Raw genomic sequence first — 19,637 nt, 5'->3', positions numbered from 1 at the left:
ATAACTTCATCTCGTCCAAATCAGGTTTTTTTTGTGCTGACCTACTATTTGATACAGACAGATATACATAAAATATGTATTTTATCACAACTATGAAGATATAAAAAGGTGAATTTCTTAACTAAGAGCAGAGATGTTTGTATTGAAGGACAAAGCTACAAATCCTGGAGGCATCAATGATATAATGGACTACAGGAAATGTTCTTCAAATTTCTAAACTTAAGTGTAAGTACACATGCCAGGATATATAGGATACAGCTGATCATATAACAGCTGATGCACTCTGTACTGTATTTAAGCTGTTCACTATGTTTTCATATGAGAAATTAGTTTATATTCACAAGCATACAGGGTAAAAAGGCTTACCCAGTTTAGCTGTGTAAATTAGGGCTATATGAAGCCAATAGTTACACCAGCTTATTCAGCTGCCATTGTGCTGCCTCCCTGGTCCACTACAGACGACCTACATACAAAGTAGAGCAGAACAAATGGACACGACAACTCTGCAGAGAGGCCGGCAATGCGTGGGAATGAGTCTCTTATTTGGTTTTATGTATATGGAGAAGAGCCCGTCCCCAGTCAGCTGGCATGTTACACAAACAGTTTTCTCCAGGTTGTTTGAGCTCAAGCTACCTCAGTCACGTGTCACATTTTCTCCCGAGACGAATCCATGACACAGCAAAGACTGCAAAACAGAAATGACATAGCCTGTGCGTAGCACAAACTGAATGAGGACCAGATGCATCACGAGTGATTTCCTCTGCAACTTTGACCTGGTGGACAGAGCAGAATCTAAATATGAAGTAACAGACTTCCCTTCCTGTTGAGAAATATTCTGCATCCTACTCCAGAGACCTTACATCAGTGTGGTCAGCCTGCGTCAAAGGGCGTTGCTGCACTGAGTGCTTAACCCTATAATCTTCCAGCAGATGTTAAGGCCCCCTACAGTCAGTTGTCACATTAATTCAGGTCATCAAACTGAGTTTCATGATCTCTCAGTGTAGCTGTTACGGAGATTTGGCATCACAATTTTAGTCAGGGTCTCACAAAAAAAAAGGAACTGTCTAAATCAAAGCAACAGATGCAGAGATATTCTGTCTCCCTACAATTAAGACTGCTTTTTTTTTGTTTGTTTTTTTGCCAAATGGCTTTGACATCCATCTTGCTGGTATTTTTTCTGACCAATTTGGGCTCCTTAAAGAATTACAGAAAACATTTACAGACAGTACTCGCAGGCGAGGTATACTCTTCATTCATTGAGACAAACATGTGAATAGATGGTTGGATGTCCCTTAGATTTTTAATTTGGCACTTTTTAGAACGTAGCTAATACAAACAAAACAAAAGAGAAACAGCAGTCCAAGTAATAGCACCAACAGCCATAATGAGAGTAAATACAAGATACTTTCTCTATTAGTGCCTGATGTGGGAAAAAAAATCAGTAAAGGATCTTTCTTCTTTCCAAGAGCTTATCTAGATTTAACAAGTTTGTCAATTCTACAAGCCACATTTCATTAGATGTAAATAGAGCTTACCTATATGAAGAGAGAGATATGAATGAAAAGGTGTTTATATTTAGATTTCATTGATTTTCTGAAGTGGATGAGCTGATTTATTTTGATATATCTGACTTACATGTTGATAAAAAGCCTGAGCTTTGTTTCAGGAAGTCCACAACAGTCCAGTCTCCAGTCTCATCTACCAGAGATGTGTAGTATATCCTGGTCATCTTTTTGTGGTTCAGGACCTCCGAAGGTCAACGATTGTCATACAGATCTAATTGCGGGTCACTAACACTATGGCCTCACATCGGAGGTGATCATTGTACCAGTGTGTAATCTGTGGCTGCACTCAGCCTTTTTCCATGCAGCATATGACGCACACACTGCGCTCACCTGAGAAAACCTCACTCCCTCTACATCTTGCTGTCAGCTGCAATCAGCCACTCTAAATGCCATCTGAAATACAGGGTACTATTAAAGGGAGAAAGAACAGGGACTGTGAGATATGAGAAGATCTAACTTAACAATGTTATTGTTTACAACACATTTCCCTTCCCTGTCTCAACAACTTACCTCAGCAGACCGTCGATTCAGAGGAAATACAAATCTTACAGAGGCACGAAGATGGCTTCTGAAATCAACCTGCTTATGTAATAACCTAAAAGAGGAATTTATTGGGGCGCAGATGGCCTAGCAGTTATTGGTCACGCACCATGTATGGAGGATGTAGGTTTTTCAAGCTAGTGGTCCGGGTTCAAGTCCAGACTGTGGCTACTTACCCTCATGTCATTCCCCACTCACTCCCGATTTCCTACTCTATCCAGATAAAGGCAATCCCCCCCCCCAAAAAAGCTGAATTTATTAGGTTAAGATCAGATCAAATTGAGATCATTCTTTACATTTAGGAGCCATTATTTATAAATGTTAAATCGATTTAAGGTTACAAACGGATAAGTAATAAAAAACAAGCTGAGTCAACCTCTGTCATATTATTCACTAAGTTATATAACTCGTGCAAATGCTATAAAAGCATCAGAGAACCCTGAGAGGGAACTTGTTTAGCATTTAGGTCCATGCACTCTGCTATGAGGTGATTTATTTAAATGATACTTGATTGTGTTTTCTAATACTGACTTTGACTTCTAACCAAATGATGTAATGTAAAGTAAAGTCTGTGGTTGATTGGCATTATTTATTACCTGTATGTTGCATCTTGTTGATGTTTCAATCCTACAAAATAAGGCTGAAAAATGGTATTGTTCCTTTGATCATGCTTTGTTAATAAAAGGTGAAAGGTTGATACTAGCAGTTGTTGCAGAAGCAAAAAAAATAGATTTAAGAAAAGTTAAAAAGCAGATATATCATCATCATAACTGTTTCTTTTCTAGTCACACCATTCTGGAGTAAAAAATTAATTAAAAAAATCCCAGTTTTGAAAATTAGATTTCAGGACCGAGGGGGGGGGGGGGGGGGGGGGGGGGATACCTGCTTTAATACCATTCTGGAGGTAGTCTCCAAAATTAATTTGAAGAACCCGTTTTCACATTTAAAGTGGTTTTTAGTAAGAAGTTGAATCTGAACAGTGCCCAGCACAACCATCCACTGATGAGTAGCTAAGCTACCCAGGGCATTCGGCATACAATTCATCAGGGGGCTGCAATATTGTGACAGTTTTTATTATTCTCACAGTTACAGAGATGTGTTACATTTAGGGAGGTTCAAGCTTAAGGGCATCCATCTAAATTTTCATCATATTTATTCAAAATTAATGAAACACGTCGAGTATCTTTACATTCATTAATAGATAATCCTGTAAGTCACGATAGCAAACCAACCCGACTCTCAAATAACAGACGTACAAACAAAGTGGTTGATTTACACACGAACAGACATTCTTTTATTAACCTCTCTGTCATCTAAAATAGAGCATCTTAAAAATGTTACAGTGTTAAGGATGAGCCCTCCAAATTGAATGTGCAGATATGATAAGAGGGCAAGTTTTTTTTTTTTCAGTTTCAGTGCACAGGAATCTGATGACAAATACGGGTTTCGCTTATGTTTGAGTGTGTGTACATTGCCCTCAGGTCCTGAAGAGCACGGCAACAGCAGTCACAGCTGTTAGAGCTACGGCGACCACAGGGCCCCAGATCATCCACTGCTTCTGGAAGAATAAAAGGCCACAGAGAAATGAAAACATGAGCATCATCGTATTAATTAACCCCGTCCAAGGATTACCAAAGCTTTTGACAGGGGCAGCTTGCCAATGAGGTCGATGCAGAGCACAGAGAATGCGAGTTAGCTCTCTCAGGTAAAGATTAAGCCCATCCAAGCTAACTGAGAGAAACAGTTGTTAAGCATTAGCCACCAAGACAGAACAAACAGATGTCAGAGGTTGGAGCTGCATGATTAGAGAGGTTAGAGTAATTTCAGATGTCAATTTTTGAGAGTTTCCCCCGAGGTAAACATTCTGAGGAATGAGGAAAAACCTGATTAAGTCATGCAGTGATCTTAAAGACAATAATGAGAATGATAGATGTAGGCAGGCTTGACAGAAGTAATGTGTACCTTCCTACCACAATGCGCCGAAGCACCAATACAGCAAAGCCAGGATAAGGCCGATGACTATGGCTTGAACAGGCGGCAATAGGGATCTCTACAGAAGGGAATGGATATTATAGTGATTAACTGCAACTGGACATACTTTAGTCGGGTGTAACTTTTATTAATAAACCCCTCAGTCAGTCTGTAAATGGTGTTTATGTAAGTCTCAAAGTTACACATGGCTGTCAATGTCTGAAAGCAACAGTCAAAAAAACGACAGTGGATGAGTAGAGGGAAGCAGATGTGCTGAGATTTTTTTTTTTTAAATGGTGTGAATCTTAAAAAAGATTCAGCTCTTATGGCTGCAGATACTCGACTATACACATGACAAAATTGAAAGCAAAGCTCAAGCTTCCAAAACTAAGAGAACTGAACATTACTGCCTCTTATGCAAATAAAGGCTATGGTGCTGTTTTTTGTCACTTACTTGCAAGAATGTGATTCATACGCTACATGCAGTGTTTTATAAATTAAGTTCAACACTATTTGTATGATACTGTGAAGAAAAATAAACCCTGTTGATTGATCCGTACTAACCTTTGTTCCCTTCTCCTGTATTTCCTTCATGTCGGCTTTGCACCCCTCCAATTCATCGGTGAGCAACTGTTTTTCCTGCTCGGTCTTTTCGTATTTTTCCTTAAGGTCAGACAGCTCTGTCCTAGCCTCCTCATACTGCGGAGAGACATGTTCAGAATTTCATGTAATTACACGACACGTTCAGTTACATTTATTCTCAGGTAAACAATGGAGCTGCTGCAGGGCCACAGGTTGCTGCTGTGAGTATCGTCGAAAAACAAAAGGGGGTTAAATATTTCTCATGTCCTTTTTTATCTGACAGCTCTACACAGGATATTAATGTCTGACCTTTTTTGAAAAGGCACTGAGAGCACTTAGTTTCCCCCTTTCATTCATACTAAAAAAGAACAACGACACACAGAGACAAATGACTTGTGGTGAATGATGACTTCACCTCTGCCTTCTGCTATTCAACAGTGCCCCTCCTGTGTAACTTTCACAACAAGAGGCTGCTCCCCATCCAGCCTGCTAAACCTGACTGGGAGCGGACAACTGTTTGCCTCTGTCAACAAGGGTTACAAGGTGGAGCCATTTCAATTGGAATTGTTGCATATGTTGTTTGTAGTTTAAAGAGGAGTTTGGGGTTGCCTGTTGAATATTCCCATTGGATATTTAAAAAAAGGTTAACTAACAGGTTCCAGACCACATCACTACAGCAAAGAAAGGATAAAAACTTCAGGATAAGGTGACTACAGAAAGCTGTTGCCTGTGTGATAGTTGTGTATTTGTATAAGAACACATCCTACTGTCCTGAATGATCACCAATCCTGGATTCATTCTTATTAAATCTCTGAACCTTGGCTACCGTTATGCAATTATGTAGACAAGCAAGCTATTGACTAGGCAAAAGCCCTGATGGACAGTTAGACAATCAGGCAACTTAGTACTGGACTTAAATCCTAAAACTACAAGTTCAAGATCAATGGAGATTGCTACACAGTTTGCAATTGAACTATATATGTAATTAAAGTCCAAGAAAGTTAAAGTGTGACAGTATGTAACTGTCAGCTTTGAGGAAAGAGCCATTCTCGGCCCTACAAGTAAAGTTGTAAGAACATACCTCTCTCTCCAGAGTCTTGCTGCGGCTGTCCGCTTCGTCCAGTTGGGTTTGCAGTTTGGTGCTGTCCTGCTGGTGCTCGAGCTGCAGGGCTGAAAGCCTCTTCTCAAACTCCTGCTGGGATCTCTCCAGGGCTTTGAGGCTGCTGCTCAGCTCAGCATTCTGGGCACGCGAACTACCAGAAACAAAACAACAGCGAGTTCAATAGGTGAAGGATCATACTAAGAGAGCTTTGTAGTATGCTGCTGTGAAGCAAAATATGTAGAAGTGGAAACAGAGGGAGCACAAACGTTGGTGTAGAGCAGAGATCTCAGTGCACTGACCTGGCAAGGTCGTTCTCCAGCTGCTTGTGTTTCTGCAGAACGGCCTCTTTCTCAGAGCGCAGCGCTGCATAGTCGGTCTGCAGGCTGACCTTCTCTTTCTGGTGAGCCTTGAGGAGTTCCTCCTTTTCAGCACTGAGAGATGCACACTCACTTTGCAGAGCGCTCTTTTCCTTCTGGTGCTTGTTCACGATGTCTTGTTTTTCAGATCGCAGGGCAGAACACTCCTTCTGAAGGCCGTTACACTCCACCTGCATGGACTGCAGCTCACTGGCTGCAGAGACAGAAGCTCTTATGTAACATAGAGCAGATGCTCTACTCCTAATTGGCTTCAATAAATCATATTCAAGTATATTTGTGTGTCTGTAACACTGTCTGCTTGACTTGACATGCAAATGTACATTCAAGTATGCAGATAAATCTCTTAATGCTAGAAAAAAAGAGCTATATTTCAAGTATAATGCACTACTTTCATCTTACATCTTATTGAGCCTTTTAACCACGTGCCAAGTCAAAATTAGCAAAGTCCCAATTCTGCAGCTTAATTATTATTTTGAAGATCAAAGTGTGAATGACTAAATGAAATACTGCCGTGTAGATCAAATATAGCATCAGATAAATATAGCATCTCGTTAGCATGTGTATGTGCCTTGTGTGGTACCTTGAATTTCTGCAGTTTTCTGCCACTGTTTACTCTGCTGCTGGAGGTCGCGCTGTAGGTTGTCAATCTCATGCTCGTATCTGTTTGCAGTCTGACGCCACTTGTCCAGGTCCTTGGACACAGTTGACAGATTAGTCTGGATGGCGGCAACATCACGGTCTCGCTCAGCAGTAGATGCCTCAAGGGCACGTTTCAGCGCCTTCACCTCATCGCGTGCTCTTTGTAGCTCATCGTGTGAACTGGAGGAGACATCTATCTGCTCTCTGAGAGCTTCAGTTTCATCTTGGAGCTGTCGCAGCTGGCCTGTTAAAAGCAGAATCAGTGTTTTGATTAGAAATATTAACATTATTTCTATCAGTAGGCACAAACCAAACACAAAGATGTACCTTGAAGAAGTTTGATCTGTTTGGCAGAATCATCAGCTTGTTGTTTGTTGTCTTTTCTCTCTTCCTCCAGGATACCTGAAATATACGATAGCTTTTATTTTCTGAACATGTGGTTGTCTGAGAGTGCACGGTGAAGAGATTTGGAAGTATCAAACATCCAATATTTATATTTTTACCTTGTAGCTCCATGCTTTTGTGCTTCTCAGTGTTAGCTAGCTCCTGGGCTCCTCGGAGTTCATCATTCAAGCGCTGGATAATCTTTTCTGATTCACCAGATGAACCCATGTTTGACCTGGTCAAGTCATCTGATGATGAAATACAGAAAAGAAATGATCATCCAAATTAGAATTTAGTTTTTCTCCTAACATTAAAAAAAAAAGTATCTTGCTGTTAGGATTAATTCTCTTGTAAGCCTGCAGAGTCATTGCAGTGCAAATAGAGACATTACAACTATCAATATAAAACATCAGGCAGTACTGATGGCAATTCAAAACTTTAAAATTAGAAGTACAGCTAAAAAGCTCCAACACAATAACTGTGCTTCAGTCCCAAATATTTAACCAGGGCTGACATACACCATGATTTCCCAAGATATCCAAATGGGACTATTACATAAACTAATTACTAACCCAGAAATAGGCACAGCTGCCTTATCTGCATTTTCTATCTAAGCGTTCCTTCATAATAGGCGATTCACCGAGCCACATAGGAGCCTCTGACACATGCACACTGCTTGTTAACCACTGCTAGTCTCTGTAAACAATAAACAAAGGGAACGAACTAGCCAAGGTTGTCAAGGGTCTGTTGTGTTTTCCTAGAAGTGGAAACACTCTGCAAATACTTTGGGCTTTGCAATGCACAGGGAATATTTTGATCCCCTAATCTAGCATGACTAGGAAAAAGGGATGACCTCATCTGAGGCCGAGCATTTGGCAGAGGGGAAAACAAGAGTCGGGACAGGTCAAGCGTAAGTGCCATAAAAGGCGACATAAGAGGACCGAGACTTATTTATCATGAAAACTGTGATTTCATTGGGTCTGGCACTCACTGCTGCAAGAACACAAATACACACACATGCATACTTGTGGCAATGATGAATGCTACTAAAAATTAAAGGCTATGAAGCAAATGCTGCATGGAGGAGGCTGGTGGCACCCTCTGACTCAAGCACATGACCACCCCGCTGCATGTCGGACAAAGACTGGGCTCACCGTGCTCAGTCCTGCATGTGTGTGTGAGGGTTGTGTGATGCCATAAGCATGCATATGTATGAGTGAGAGTCAGAATGTGAGTGGGCTAACTTTATGTAGGGATGTCTGTGTTCAGTTTGTGTGAGAGATTAATGTCCGCCTCGAGAGGGCAGAATAACAAGAGTCATTTAGACAAGTGCGTTCAAAGTGTTATCTTTAGTAACATTAGTTGTTACAGACATTATGCTAAGTCTTAGTATCACAGAGTGTGACACCCTACAAAGTAATGATGGGATTAGAATGTGGGTAAAAATACCACTCTGACTAGTCGGGGATATTCGGCATCACACTGCCTCAAGTGACGGGAGAAAAAAAAAAACTAGGAGAAGGTCTTTTTTTAGCTCAAGTGCTGAAGGCTAGAGCCATCATGCTCTATCTTTCCCCGCTGTTGGTTTCCTTTCCATTGAATGTGACAGCATTCTCAAACTGAATCAGAGGGTTAGCACTGCTCGCACTGAATGTCCCCAGTATTTAGCAAGTTTGTGCTTATCAAACTGCCGTGTCTCTGTTTACAGCTACAGAACACGCTGTCTGCTACTGAAACTAGGAAATGTCCCCATCATCCTAAAATGACTGAGACACCTTTGTTGCGAGGACACTGTTTGCTTTGTGCATCCTGTACACTGTGCAGAGTGGCATTGCAAATGAATTCATCGTGCAAAATTGATTCGCTCACTGATTTGTTTTCACATGTTGACATGAGTGCCCCTGTTGATTTTTAAGTTCACATCAAAATCCCAGCACAATCCCCAGCTTTCTCCTCTAAAGAGCAGCTCTATATGGCACATCAGTCAGCTGATGAGCCCGCTGTGCAAAGGGACTCCATCGTCTAATAAGCCGTTGACACTAGAGACATCAGCCTCTAAAACAAGGCCATCTACAGCACTGTAAGCTCTGAAGCCAGCCAACTGCCCCTAATAGCTACCAAAACTCTCATCTAGTGTGACTCATGCTTTTCTCTCCCTCTCTCTCGCTCTCTCTCTCTCTCTCTCATCGTCAGTGGGTTAGATCTGTCGTGTCAGGTAAAAGCCATTAAAACAGCAAAACAATGCAAAGTCATTGAGCAGAATTTAAGTCTGTCCATGATTAGAGAAATAAAATAACCCTGTTACATTACCTCTGATAAGTGATAAGTTATTCAGGGGGTCACTCAGCTCTTTCTCATCCATTTGCTTATCTGTGAGAGACAATAAGGTATAATACCACATATTTACAACAAAATAAAGCAAAAGCTAAAGCAGATAAATAAATATTTTTTTAAAAACAGAACTGAATTGAATCATTAAGACTGTTGCTGCTTTTGTTTTGAATATGGCTTTGAAAATGTTTCGAGATAAACAGAAAAATGCATGCTCATCTATAAACACAAGTTCTTTTGAAAGAAAAAGCCACAAAGCTGTGGATAAATGTCCCTCTGAGGGTTAGTTCACAGAAAATACACCAAAAATTGAATGACATTTCCAAGATAATAATACCTCAAGTGATCCAGGAGCGTCAGTTCTCTGTGTGCTGAGCCTACAGCAGTCCCTGACATGAAGAACTCTTCTCCCAACTATCAGATTTTTTCACATGCGAAATGGAACAGTCCAAGCAAGTGAGGAGGGGGACGCCGAGGGGGATGACAGATGCTGCTTTTTGGAGCTGCATGCTAAAATTTCACAGAAGCAAGCAAGAAAAGAAAATCAGGTTGAGGTTAGTTGACAAATGCCAAGAGGGGTTAAAATGCTGCTCTCGAGGTAGTAGGAAGATTGTATTGAAACATACGACCCCCCCCCCCTTTCTGTGGTTGAAGTCCCCTGCCCCTACACTGTAGGTCATGCATCCGAGTCGGGCATCTCGGAAGCTGCAGCTGCATGCTCACACAGAGAGGTTTTGTTTAGGGGGCTGTGCTGTTCCCTTGTCAGTTGGTAATGATGTGAAAATCTACATGATGAAACAACTTGGTTGGGTGTGTGTGTGTGTGTGTGTGTGTATGTGTGTGTGTGTGTGTGTGTGTGTGTGTGGGAGGGGGTGTCATGTATGTTTTGCATTCATCTCCTCCATCTCCATTAGTCTTCAGGGTGAGATCTAAATGTTGTCCAGCAGGGTGAGGACATGTTTTAACTTTAACATGACAGTTTTGATTAGGCAAATTAAATTTGACTTGAATGTAAAACACAGCAGGTTGCGTAGGAGGAGGGATACTTATGATAATGCAAAAAAACTTTGACCTAAATTAAAAGCACGTCACTCTCGTATCATGTACCTTTTTTCTACATAAGTAAATAAAAATGCAAGCTGGTCACAAGGTTTCATAACTTCTTGTGTTGCATCAGAAATTCCTTGAATAATGTATGAAGTATTCCACAAATGACCTTGCAGGTTTGATAAACTGAGAAAGAAGATCATAGTTTAGAGAACATTTATACGAGTTAACTCAGACTTAACTTAATACTTTCACTTAGTCTGAGTCCCCTTTAGGTTTGTTGTTGTTGATGTTTGTGTGTTTCACTTCAGCATATTCTTCCATTTTATTTTTTTCTGTTTTAACTCTTTTTTTTTTTCTTTTTTTTTTAAATGTACAGGAAGTTGTTCCTGTGGCTTAACCTACTTACTAACTTGAGAAATGTATTTTTTTCTAATGTATTAATCCTCTATTAATATTTCATCAGCTCAACTTCTGATTTACAGCGGTGCAATTAAAAATCCTTAATGGCCATATTATACATTATCTACTTTATGTTTCTGTCACAGGCTTAATGATAGAAGTTTATTTGGCTGTGTAAAACATTTGTTTCCAGATAAGCACGAACCCATACAGAGAGGTTGTAATAAAAGAACGCTCTATTCTTCTCTCACAGTGCAAACCTGTTATTGTAAAGAGGAGAAAGTCACCCAGCTGGCTGCAATAGTGCATAACCTCTGGGATGTTTTCAGCTATCTGTGTGCATCTATCTAATAGCAAAAACATCTAAGGAGGCAAAAATGTAACACACTTCAGGGTTTACTAAAAACAAAGTGAAAGGGAGTGAAATGTAGGACGCAATTGATTAAATCTCAATGGCTTTCTTAATTTTGCTGTGTGGCCCAATTCCAGCCCAATGCCTTATCCTCAGTTGGCATGGGCTGGTAATGAGCAAATGGTTTACAAATTCCAGCTGCAAATCATTGACATATTTCCAGTCAATAATCAACCTTCCAACAGCCTACTTGTTTTCAATAAAAATATTTACAATCAAACTGGATCCTGGTATCTCAGGGGTGTGTGTGACTGTGATCCCACTCCAGAAAACACTAAATAGCCTATCCTCAGTTAAGGGATTAAGACTCTTAAAGAGCACGCAATAAGTGCTCTCTTTATAGACCATTGAAGGTCAAATCCATGATAACAGGTCTGAGATTTAACTGCCTGCACATAAAGCTCTGGAACAAAAATCAGTGTGATCATGACTAACACATACAGTGACACTTACAGTGAATCACTTCTTTCTAGTCAGCAGATTTAAAATCCGCTGTATATCAAACGCCTGTGAACAGGATTTATGTTGTTGTAAAAATCTGCAAGTTGGCTGTTATTCTGAATGGAAATACAGGCACAATTCAAACTCTATAGGCATATACTCAGTTTATTTGGTACACATATATTAAACTAATGCAATCGAACACAACAGTTAGTCCTGAAGAATATAATACATTTATCAGAGTTGTGTTGACCTGTGTTAAATGGCCGTTTTGCATTAATGCAAGAAGCCTATATTTACTGCATGGTTCCTGCATTTGTCTAAGCAAGGTGGGAGCCGTAAGGTGGCAAAAGAGTGAATAATTCCGAAATATAATTTGCCAGGCCGTGGAAGTTCACATAGACATATTAACTTAGCTTTTAGGATAGAAGGGAATTTTAACATGCTCTAAAGAAAATGGGAAAATGACTTCAGTGTCTGAAATTCTTCAAACATGCTAGTTAGCTAAGCTAGGCTATAGCTGGGGGTGTTAAACATGTTACCGGATGGTTTCCAGGACTTGTTTTTTCTTTTAATGATTGCCTAATATAAGTTCAAGGACATCAGCTGCTGTAACTTAAGTTATACTGGCAGAACTCCAACATACACTAGTGTTAATTTGATAACTAAGCCATAATCAAATGTTGTTTAGTGTTAATTGCAGACTGGGGGTGTAGTTAGCTTGTGTTTGTTGAAGTCATAGAAGGCTGACGCAAGCTAAGACTAACTTCTTGTGATTTTAGGCGTATTACAACCCTTCACAGGACAAAACTTAACCGACACAATCACGTTTCATATCCTCACATACAGCCATGAATCATGCAGGAACTGTAACACTGCTCTCATGGTCAAGTTGGTGGTTGCCATGTTGGCCAAAGAAAGGTTTAATTGAAAATGATTATCCTCCCAGTTCTGAGAATGTCTTAAACCAAGTTTCCCTTTCTGTAATACTTGACACATTGTTTCAGGTCAGGGTGTCCACAGTCACAGAGTCCAGTATGGGTGCTTCCCTTTGATGCACAAGTAATGCTTTAACCCATATGTCCAAGCCTTAATCTGCACATTTTAACAGAGTCTCTTCGTGTTCCTGAACTAACTTTCTTTAATCTGAGGATGAAAAAAAAACAAAAAAAAAACAGGGCCTCCCTTTGGCCTCCTTTTTCCTCATAACAAACCCTGCCATTCATTTTTAACACTCTTTCCAGGGATACTTTCACAACTACTTCTCTTTTCTTAAGGGTTGCCTCTGGGATCTGCTATTTCATTCTTCCCTCGAGTCCAGCATGCCCAGGAACCCCAAGCAAAACTTGACTTCACAATATCTGTCATCCAGTCCCAACTCTGAACAAGAAGCCAGATAAAAATCAGTTAGTTAATGAGTTCAGGGGCGAGCTTTTTGATTGACTTCCTCTTAGAGCCACAAGCACAGATGCTGAATGAAAACAAAAACATCACTTTGTTTGAATGTATCTCCTGCCCATAAACAGTTCTGCAATGCATTAAACAGTTCTGCAATGCATTAAACAGTTCTGCAATGAAAACAGAGCTTCCATTAGAAATGTGCTTGTTGAACCCAAATCCGAGCTGAGCCACAAACACCCCAAATTCTCCACTTTCTCGACAAAAAAAAAAAAGGGAAAAAAAAGTGCAGCAGGAGGAGAGGTTGTCTCACGGGCTGTGACGAAGCAGCAAGTTCATTCTTGATGCGGAAAAACTTCATTGAAAGTTGCCCAATCAACAGTGTGCTGGTGGGCGTTGTCTTTCGGCATTACGTGTCAACCTAGCGGTCTGTGCAGTTTTAGTCTAACCCGTTAACCAGGAGTGACACTCAGCAAGGTAGTGTAGCCAGGGTAGGAGGTGGCAACTTCACTGCAGTCGGGTATCGGTGAGTTAAGCCACAACCAGATGTGCGAAAAGTAAGTTTCCCGGTCTGCCTTCGTAGCTGCGGTACTCTGCTGCTCCTGATTTGTATTACCCAGCACCCCGATGACTTCCTCTATCTCAGACTGGCTTTGGAGTGAGAGGTTTTGGCTTCCCGAAAATGTCTCATGGGCGGACCTGGAGAATCCACCACCTGGTGTGGAGTATCCACGATTTAAACACATGCTCATCGCCTTGCCTCTGGCCATTGGAGTTTTTCTATTAAGGCTGCTTTTTGAAAGGTAAACTAGATCCTCGTTTGTTGTTGACTTCACCAGTTTCCTCATCCTGCGTGATCCATGTGAGCGCACAGTTTTGGAGTTTCTGCCGTGTGTGGCACAGAGGGCAGAAAAAAACAAAACAAGCAAAGCTACATAAATAGGTGTGCAACAATAGCCTACAATCCTAAAGCATGACTCATTTTTTTTTTTTTTTGACCACAACAAAATATCTGGAAGCTAGAGAGAGCTTCTTTTCTGTAGCCACATTTTGTCACAGTAACAAAGTAAGTTTTAATGAAATCATGTAAATATATTGAAGCAACTTCCTTGATTTGATCAGACATAGGCCTATCCCTTTTTTCTTTTTTTTTTGATTAATACATGAATGGGGCTGCCTCAGCTCCAGACAGTTAACACGAATCTATTTCTATGTCTTTATCGATGTGAAGGTTTTGTCACTGTTGTTGTTTTCTGCTTTCCTTTGTGGTGAAATATAACTCCAAACCAGCTTGAGACACCAGTTTACCTTGCAGAGTAATGCTAGTTTGCTGTCAGAGAATGTGTCCTGCAGTGGTTTGACAGAACTGGCATCTGAATGTCCCACAGTTTCTTACCTGTCACTGGAAACTGAGACTTTTGTGGACTCAGAAAAGTGTAGCTTTGTCACAGGCCCTGACTTTCCTTGCAGTGCCTCCTTTTAGAGTCAAATCACCAATGAGAGGGTCGACCAAAGTCCAGTCTGTACTCCTAATCATTCAGTCTTTTCTAATGTTGGGAAAAACTACACCAGATAAGTGGGTTTATTTTGTAAGATTGAGACCTAATACATTGTTACAAGTCTGAGCACTGATGATCTTGTGACCCACATCAGGTTTTTTTTTTTTTTTTTTTGAGTGTGTGTGTGGAATCCCTCATAATTTTCCTCATACTCCCACCCTCTCACATGACAGGTCATCACGCTGTGTTTGGAATAGGTGCCACATTCCCCAGGATTCCTTCTGTGTCTCCCCTATAGGCTCTATTGTATCCCTTACACACATGCATGTCACACATAGCTGTGTGGAAAAAAAAAACTGCTGAAGCTACACAGTTCATTTCAGCGAGGCCAATTAAGCTAATGGTTAATGTGCTCCTTCAGCCTGTGCAAAGTGTTTAACTTCTCCATCTGTGTCTCTATTTTTCTGAATGTCTTTATTAATACAACACCATCTCTGTGTCCCCTCCCTGCCCTCTCTCTCTCTCTTTTTTTTTTTTTGCTGCCTCTGTCTGTGTGTATACAGGCTAGTGGCCAAACCCTGTGCCCACATACTTCAGATTCAGGCGGGAGTGCCTCGGCGAGCTCAATCCAACGATGTCCTGGAGAAGGTGTTTCGATCCAAAACGGTACATAAAGACTATGATTGTGCTCAAAGTCCAGTAAATGTTCCCCTGTATGCTGGATTACAGATGTTTCTGCACTGGACTACCCCACCACAGGCATAATGATACATTTAGTCAATACTTAATGTGGTGTGTCATACCTACAAGTATTTCTTGTTTTTTAGAGTAGAGACTATGAAAACCAAGTGATTTCTTTTGGTCCTCTTTGCAGTGTCCCGACACGAGTCAACTGGACGGTCTCTCCAAGCAGCTGGACTGGGACGTGCGCAAAATACAGAGATGGTTTCGTGTTCGTCGGAACCAAGACCGGCCCAGTGCGCAGAAAAAGTTCTGTGAGAGCATGTAGGTTCCTACGAAACTGCTTTGTGGGACAGCACTATGTGATGAGCGGAGATGTGTCTGCACTGCAGTACATTTTATGTGTTTGTTTGCTAGTCAACAAAACTCTCTCAACAACTATTGGACAAGGTGTTCTGAACATGCATTCATGATACTTACAGGATAAACCTTTAGCACTAACAACTGAGTTGTTCCTTAAATTCCATAATGAGGGTCAAGTTTTGTGGTTTTGAGTGTGATGTTTCTGCTAGCATGTGTAAATCTTTTAACAAATGCTAGCAGTTAAATTAATGAATGATACAAAAGTTAGCATCGTCATGTGAGCGAATTGTGTTTGGCCACTGTAGTCCAGTTGCTTTTTTTGTGTTTAATTATTTCTTTTTTAGCTTTCGCTATCACTTAGCACAGCTCAACACAGGCTGAACAACGAAACTGATCTTGTCACAAGTATCACTAAAACGACAGGATCGACAGAAAGCCAGAGCCTGTAAGATGGTTAGCATTACTATAGCCTCTGAAAGATAGTTAACATCATCATGGCCACTGAATGTTGTTTTCAAGAAAAGAACACGTTTTTCTGTTTCACTAATTCTGCTATCATACTGACAGCATGCAGCTAAAATCACTGCTGTGCCCAGGAACAGCCTGAACATTGTGTGAGCATAACTGTTTTCTGTTTTCCTCATTCTGCTTTTGTCTTTTTCCCCAGGTGGCGGTTTACATTTTACCTGGGGATTTTCATCTATGCCATTCGCCATTTGTGGGTGGTGAGTTGACTTGGCATACAATATGCTTTTTTTTTTTTTTGTTGCAGTACTGCTTGCATTAAGTGTTGCATATTGGAGCGGTCAGTCTAATCAGGCATGTTGTATCTGTTTCTGTTAGTCTCCTTGGATGTGGGATACCCGACAGTGTTGGTACAACTATCCATTTCAGGTTGGTATAATCACAATAAGCTGTCTATATTATGACTTTTCTGTTCAGCACCATACTACCAGTGGAGCTTCATGTTTGTTAAATATGTTTTTTTGCTTGATTCCCTCCCAAAGAATATGAGCCCTGGACAGTACAACTACTATGTAGCTGAGCTGGCCTTCTACTGGTCTCTGATGTTTTCCCAATTCATAGATATTAAGCGTAAGGTGAGTCAACAACAGCTAGACTTTTGTGCTGTCTCTCAATGGCCCTCCTGAACACTTCTTACCCTGTAGTGTGACAGCTTTGCCTGCTTTTTTGTATTCATATCATGTCATATCCATTTTTGTGTACCTTTTCGGAAGGCGTGTTTATAAGCTCAACTCTCACACCATTATGTGTACCGTCTGAATGAATTATTGCTTTACGTTCTTGCAAAACAGGTTAGACAATTAACTGCTACTTCACCACATACATTTACAATGAGCCTGATTAATAGCTTCTTGTCATCCAGGTATTCATACAAGCCTTTCTGTTGGTGTTGTAGCTGATAGTCTTAATGAATGCACAAAGGTTAGCGATGAGGATTTTTCTGCTTCATCTCAGTGGTTCTGTTTGCCGCAGGTGTTTTTACATACTTGTAATTTAACCCCCCCTTAACCATGTCTCTCTCTCTCTCTCTCTCTTTCTGTCATCTCTCTTCATTTCACTGATGACAGGATTTCTTCATCATGCTTGTGCACCACCTAGCAACCATCATGCTCATCACATTCTCCTATACCAACAACATGCTAAGAGTTGGCACTTTGGTCATGTGTGTGCACGATGCATCTGACATCTTTCTTGAGGTAACGATCTTGATGAAGAGTTTTAATAGCACCGTTGTTCATGTTGACCATAAATAGGTGTACAAAATGTAGGCAAACACAGCTGGGAGCATACTAGCGTGGACTATTTAGTGCTGCCTGTGCTGTAAGCTACTTGTATAACCTGTCTGACAGAACACACGGTTCTCATTCAAGGGATGTCACTGACACATACTACCTGTTTGACAGAAAAGAGCAGGCGTCTCTAATTAGCATTGCTGTGACAAAAATAAATTTGAAATGTATTTTTGGCTAATAAAAGTTGGTGTGTGAGCTCAATTTAGTAGCGTGCATTCTGTGGGAAAATGTGACGTCAGGAAATTACAATAGAAATGAAGGAAGGATATTTTGTCGCTGATTGAATTCCTTTTTTATTTCCAAAGGCTGCAAAGCTGGCCAACTACGCCAAGTACCAGAGGCTATGTGATGGCCTGTTTGTGGTGTTCAGCATAAGCTTTTTCTTGACCCGGCTTGTCATCTACCCATTCTGGTGAGACTTAACAGGGCTCATTTTTGTGCCCTATTGACATACTCTTTCTGATGTATGTCTTTAAACCTCTTTTAACTTGGTTAGTTTCTTGACAAAAAGTGAGAAAAATTATAAACCGAGCGGAGCATTAACCGTTGAGTGTGTCTGTATTTCTTTCAGGGTTGTATACAGTGTTCTGATTGAGAGTTGGGAGATCGTCGGACCGTACCAAGCCTGGTGGCTGCTCAATGGCCTGCTGTTGGTGCTGCAGGTTCTTCACATAATCTGGTTCTACCTCGTCGCTCGTATTGCCATCAAAGCCATATTCAAGGGAAAGGTAAGTTTGACCGTATGTTGTTAGTTTGCGAAATAGTTTCATGTTCCACACTCTGAATATCTCGACAACTTTTAAATGGGTTGCCATGAAATGTCCAGTCACCAAAGGATGGCCCTCAACTTGACTTTTGGGATCCTTTTACATTTACTCTAGAGCTACTGTGAATTTTCCTTTTTTTTTTTTTGGTTTTGTGAAATGCTTTGACAACTCTTAGATGTGTTACCACGAACAAACGTTCATGCTCCCCCCGGGGATACAGCTGAACTCGATTGATCTCCTGACTATCATCTTACACCACCCGGTCCCATAGGTCAAAATTGTCACTTCACTGAATAACATCCGTATCCCTCTAAGATTTTGAACACAGATATTTGTTGTTATTAGATGAAGGCTCCCACTGGTGTTCCCTCCAGCATAATCAGCAGGTTTAAATTTGGGGTTTGGGTTGATATGACTTCACACATATTGGACAGGTTTCAGTTTTATTTGGTACAGACATTGATGTTCCCCTTGGGTTAAATTTTGTAATGCTTGAGACCCTAAATTAAATGACTATGATAACATCTGTAAGCAGGTCATAATTACAGATGTTAGCATAGTCATCGTGAGCATATTAGAATGTCTTTTAGACTCTTATCCTCGTTATTATTCCAGTTGATAGTCAACATTTCCCTCTGCGATTCATTAAACAGGTTTCCAAAGATGACAGAAGTGACATTGAGAGCAGCTCAGACGAGGAGACGAAAGGCAAAACTCCCAACCAGACCCTAAAGCCAAAGGACGACAATCACACTGGTAGCCTTAATGGAGACACTCATAACCACTGAGTCTCATGGGCAGATGTTCTCTCCAAGCGTGGCTTTATTCATTTCCAGAGTGCCTGTGTGACTCACCACATGAAAAGATTTGAAACTTTTCTTGTCACTTGAAAAAGATTTCCCGAGTTGTTCAAACGGACTTCAATACAGACACACTCCATTTGTTGAATACAGACTTAGCTTTGTCTTACTGAGTCAGGTTTACACTGTGTGATGTTTACACCTGCTTATTGCTTACAGGAGTAGACAGAAGAATGTGTGCACCTTGTCTGCACCTCGCTGTGTGTGTGTGTGTGTGTGTGTGTGTGTGTGTGCGCGTGTGTATGTATTTGTGTGTGTGCATTCCAAATTTAAATAGCTGCAAATGTGTTTCTGTCACGAGTAATTTTGTACATGTAAATAGATTTTATTAGTGAAACTGGTAATATATTCTAAAGCTGTAAAACAAATCACTTCATCTGCCTTTCAGAATATACTACAAAAATGTCTTGAAATGCCAAAGATTTCTTAATAAAACATTAATGTATCAATTGCAGTGAG

At 40.7% G+C, this 19,637-nt stretch overlaps 2 protein-coding genes across 7 annotated transcripts; one reads left to right on the top strand and one right to left on the bottom strand.

The window, feature by feature from the left end:
- Positions 1 to 3,162: 3,162 nt before the first annotated feature.
- slmapb (sarcolemma associated protein b) lies at positions 3,163 to 9,970 on the bottom strand. Of its 6 annotated transcripts, none has more exons than XM_020629453.2 (10): positions 9,829 to 9,970; positions 9,471 to 9,530; positions 7,280 to 7,408; positions 7,104 to 7,178; positions 6,718 to 7,020; positions 6,060 to 6,330; positions 5,740 to 5,911; positions 4,641 to 4,775; positions 4,076 to 4,155; positions 3,163 to 3,660 (listed from the first exon to the last, which is right to left on the bottom strand). In XM_020629453.2, the coding sequence occupies exons 2-10, from the start codon at positions 9,520 to 9,522 to the stop codon at positions 3,651 to 3,653; spliced, it is 1,227 nt and encodes a 408-aa protein (XP_020485109.2). In that variant the 5' UTR covers positions 9,523 to 9,530; positions 9,829 to 9,970; the 3' UTR covers positions 3,163 to 3,650. The 6 variants fall into 6 exon arrangements, with proteins under 6 accessions (XP_020485109.2, XP_020485110.2, XP_065817722.1 ...); XM_020629454.2 differs by having other exon boundaries at positions 3,163 to 3,663; positions 4,068 to 4,155; positions 9,829 to 9,969; XM_065961650.1 differs by having other exon boundaries at positions 4,068 to 4,155; positions 9,829 to 9,969.
- A 3,641-nt stretch (positions 9,971 to 13,611) lies between these two features.
- On the top strand, positions 13,612 to 19,632 carry LOC109980968 (ceramide synthase 5). Its single transcript, XM_020629568.3, has 10 exons — positions 13,612 to 13,994; positions 15,254 to 15,356; positions 15,565 to 15,695; positions 16,402 to 16,459; positions 16,578 to 16,628; positions 16,742 to 16,834; positions 17,327 to 17,455; positions 17,857 to 17,963; positions 18,123 to 18,279; positions 18,972 to 19,632. Exons 1-10 carry the CDS (start codon positions 13,819 to 13,821, stop codon positions 19,104 to 19,106), a joined length of 1,140 nt encoding a protein of 379 aa, XP_020485224.1. The 5' UTR covers positions 13,612 to 13,818; the 3' UTR covers positions 19,107 to 19,632.
- The last annotated feature ends 5 nt before the right edge of the window (positions 19,633 to 19,637 follow it).

The sequence above is a fragment of the Labrus bergylta genome, chromosome 12 (genome assembly GCF_963930695.1).
Source record: "Labrus bergylta chromosome 12, fLabBer1.1, whole genome shotgun sequence".
In the NCBI taxonomy this organism is placed as follows: Eukaryota; Metazoa; Chordata; class Actinopteri; order Labriformes; family Labridae; genus Labrus; species Labrus bergylta.
The sequence above is the reverse complement of the archived record's forward strand: the minus strand, read 5'-3'. Positions and strand labels throughout refer to the sequence as shown.

Excerpts from the sequence above, each read along its gene's own strand:
- slmapb (XM_020629453.2), bottom strand. The coding sequence starts at position 9,522 with ATGGATGAGAAAGAGCTGAGTGACCCCCTGAATAACTTATCACTTATC. Across the intron at positions 7,409-9,470 it reads TAACTTATCACTTATCAGAG|ATGACTTGACCAGGTCAAAC; the intron begins GTAATGTAACAG and ends TTTCATCATCAG. Across the intron at positions 4,776-5,739 it reads GCAAGACTCTGGAGAGAGAG|TATGAGGAGGCTAGGACAGA; the intron begins GTATGTTCTTAC and ends GTCTCTCCGCAG.
- LOC109980968 (XM_020629568.3), top strand. The coding sequence starts at position 13,819 with ATGACTTCCTCTATCTCAGACTGGCTTTGGAGTGAGAGGTTTTGGCTT. Across the intron at positions 16,629-16,741 it reads GGTACAACTATCCATTTCAG|AATATGAGCCCTGGACAGTA; the intron begins GTTGGTATAATC and ends TCCCTCCCAAAG. Across the intron at positions 17,964-18,122 it reads CTTGTCATCTACCCATTCTG|GGTTGTATACAGTGTTCTGA; the intron begins GTGAGACTTAAC and ends TATTTCTTTCAG.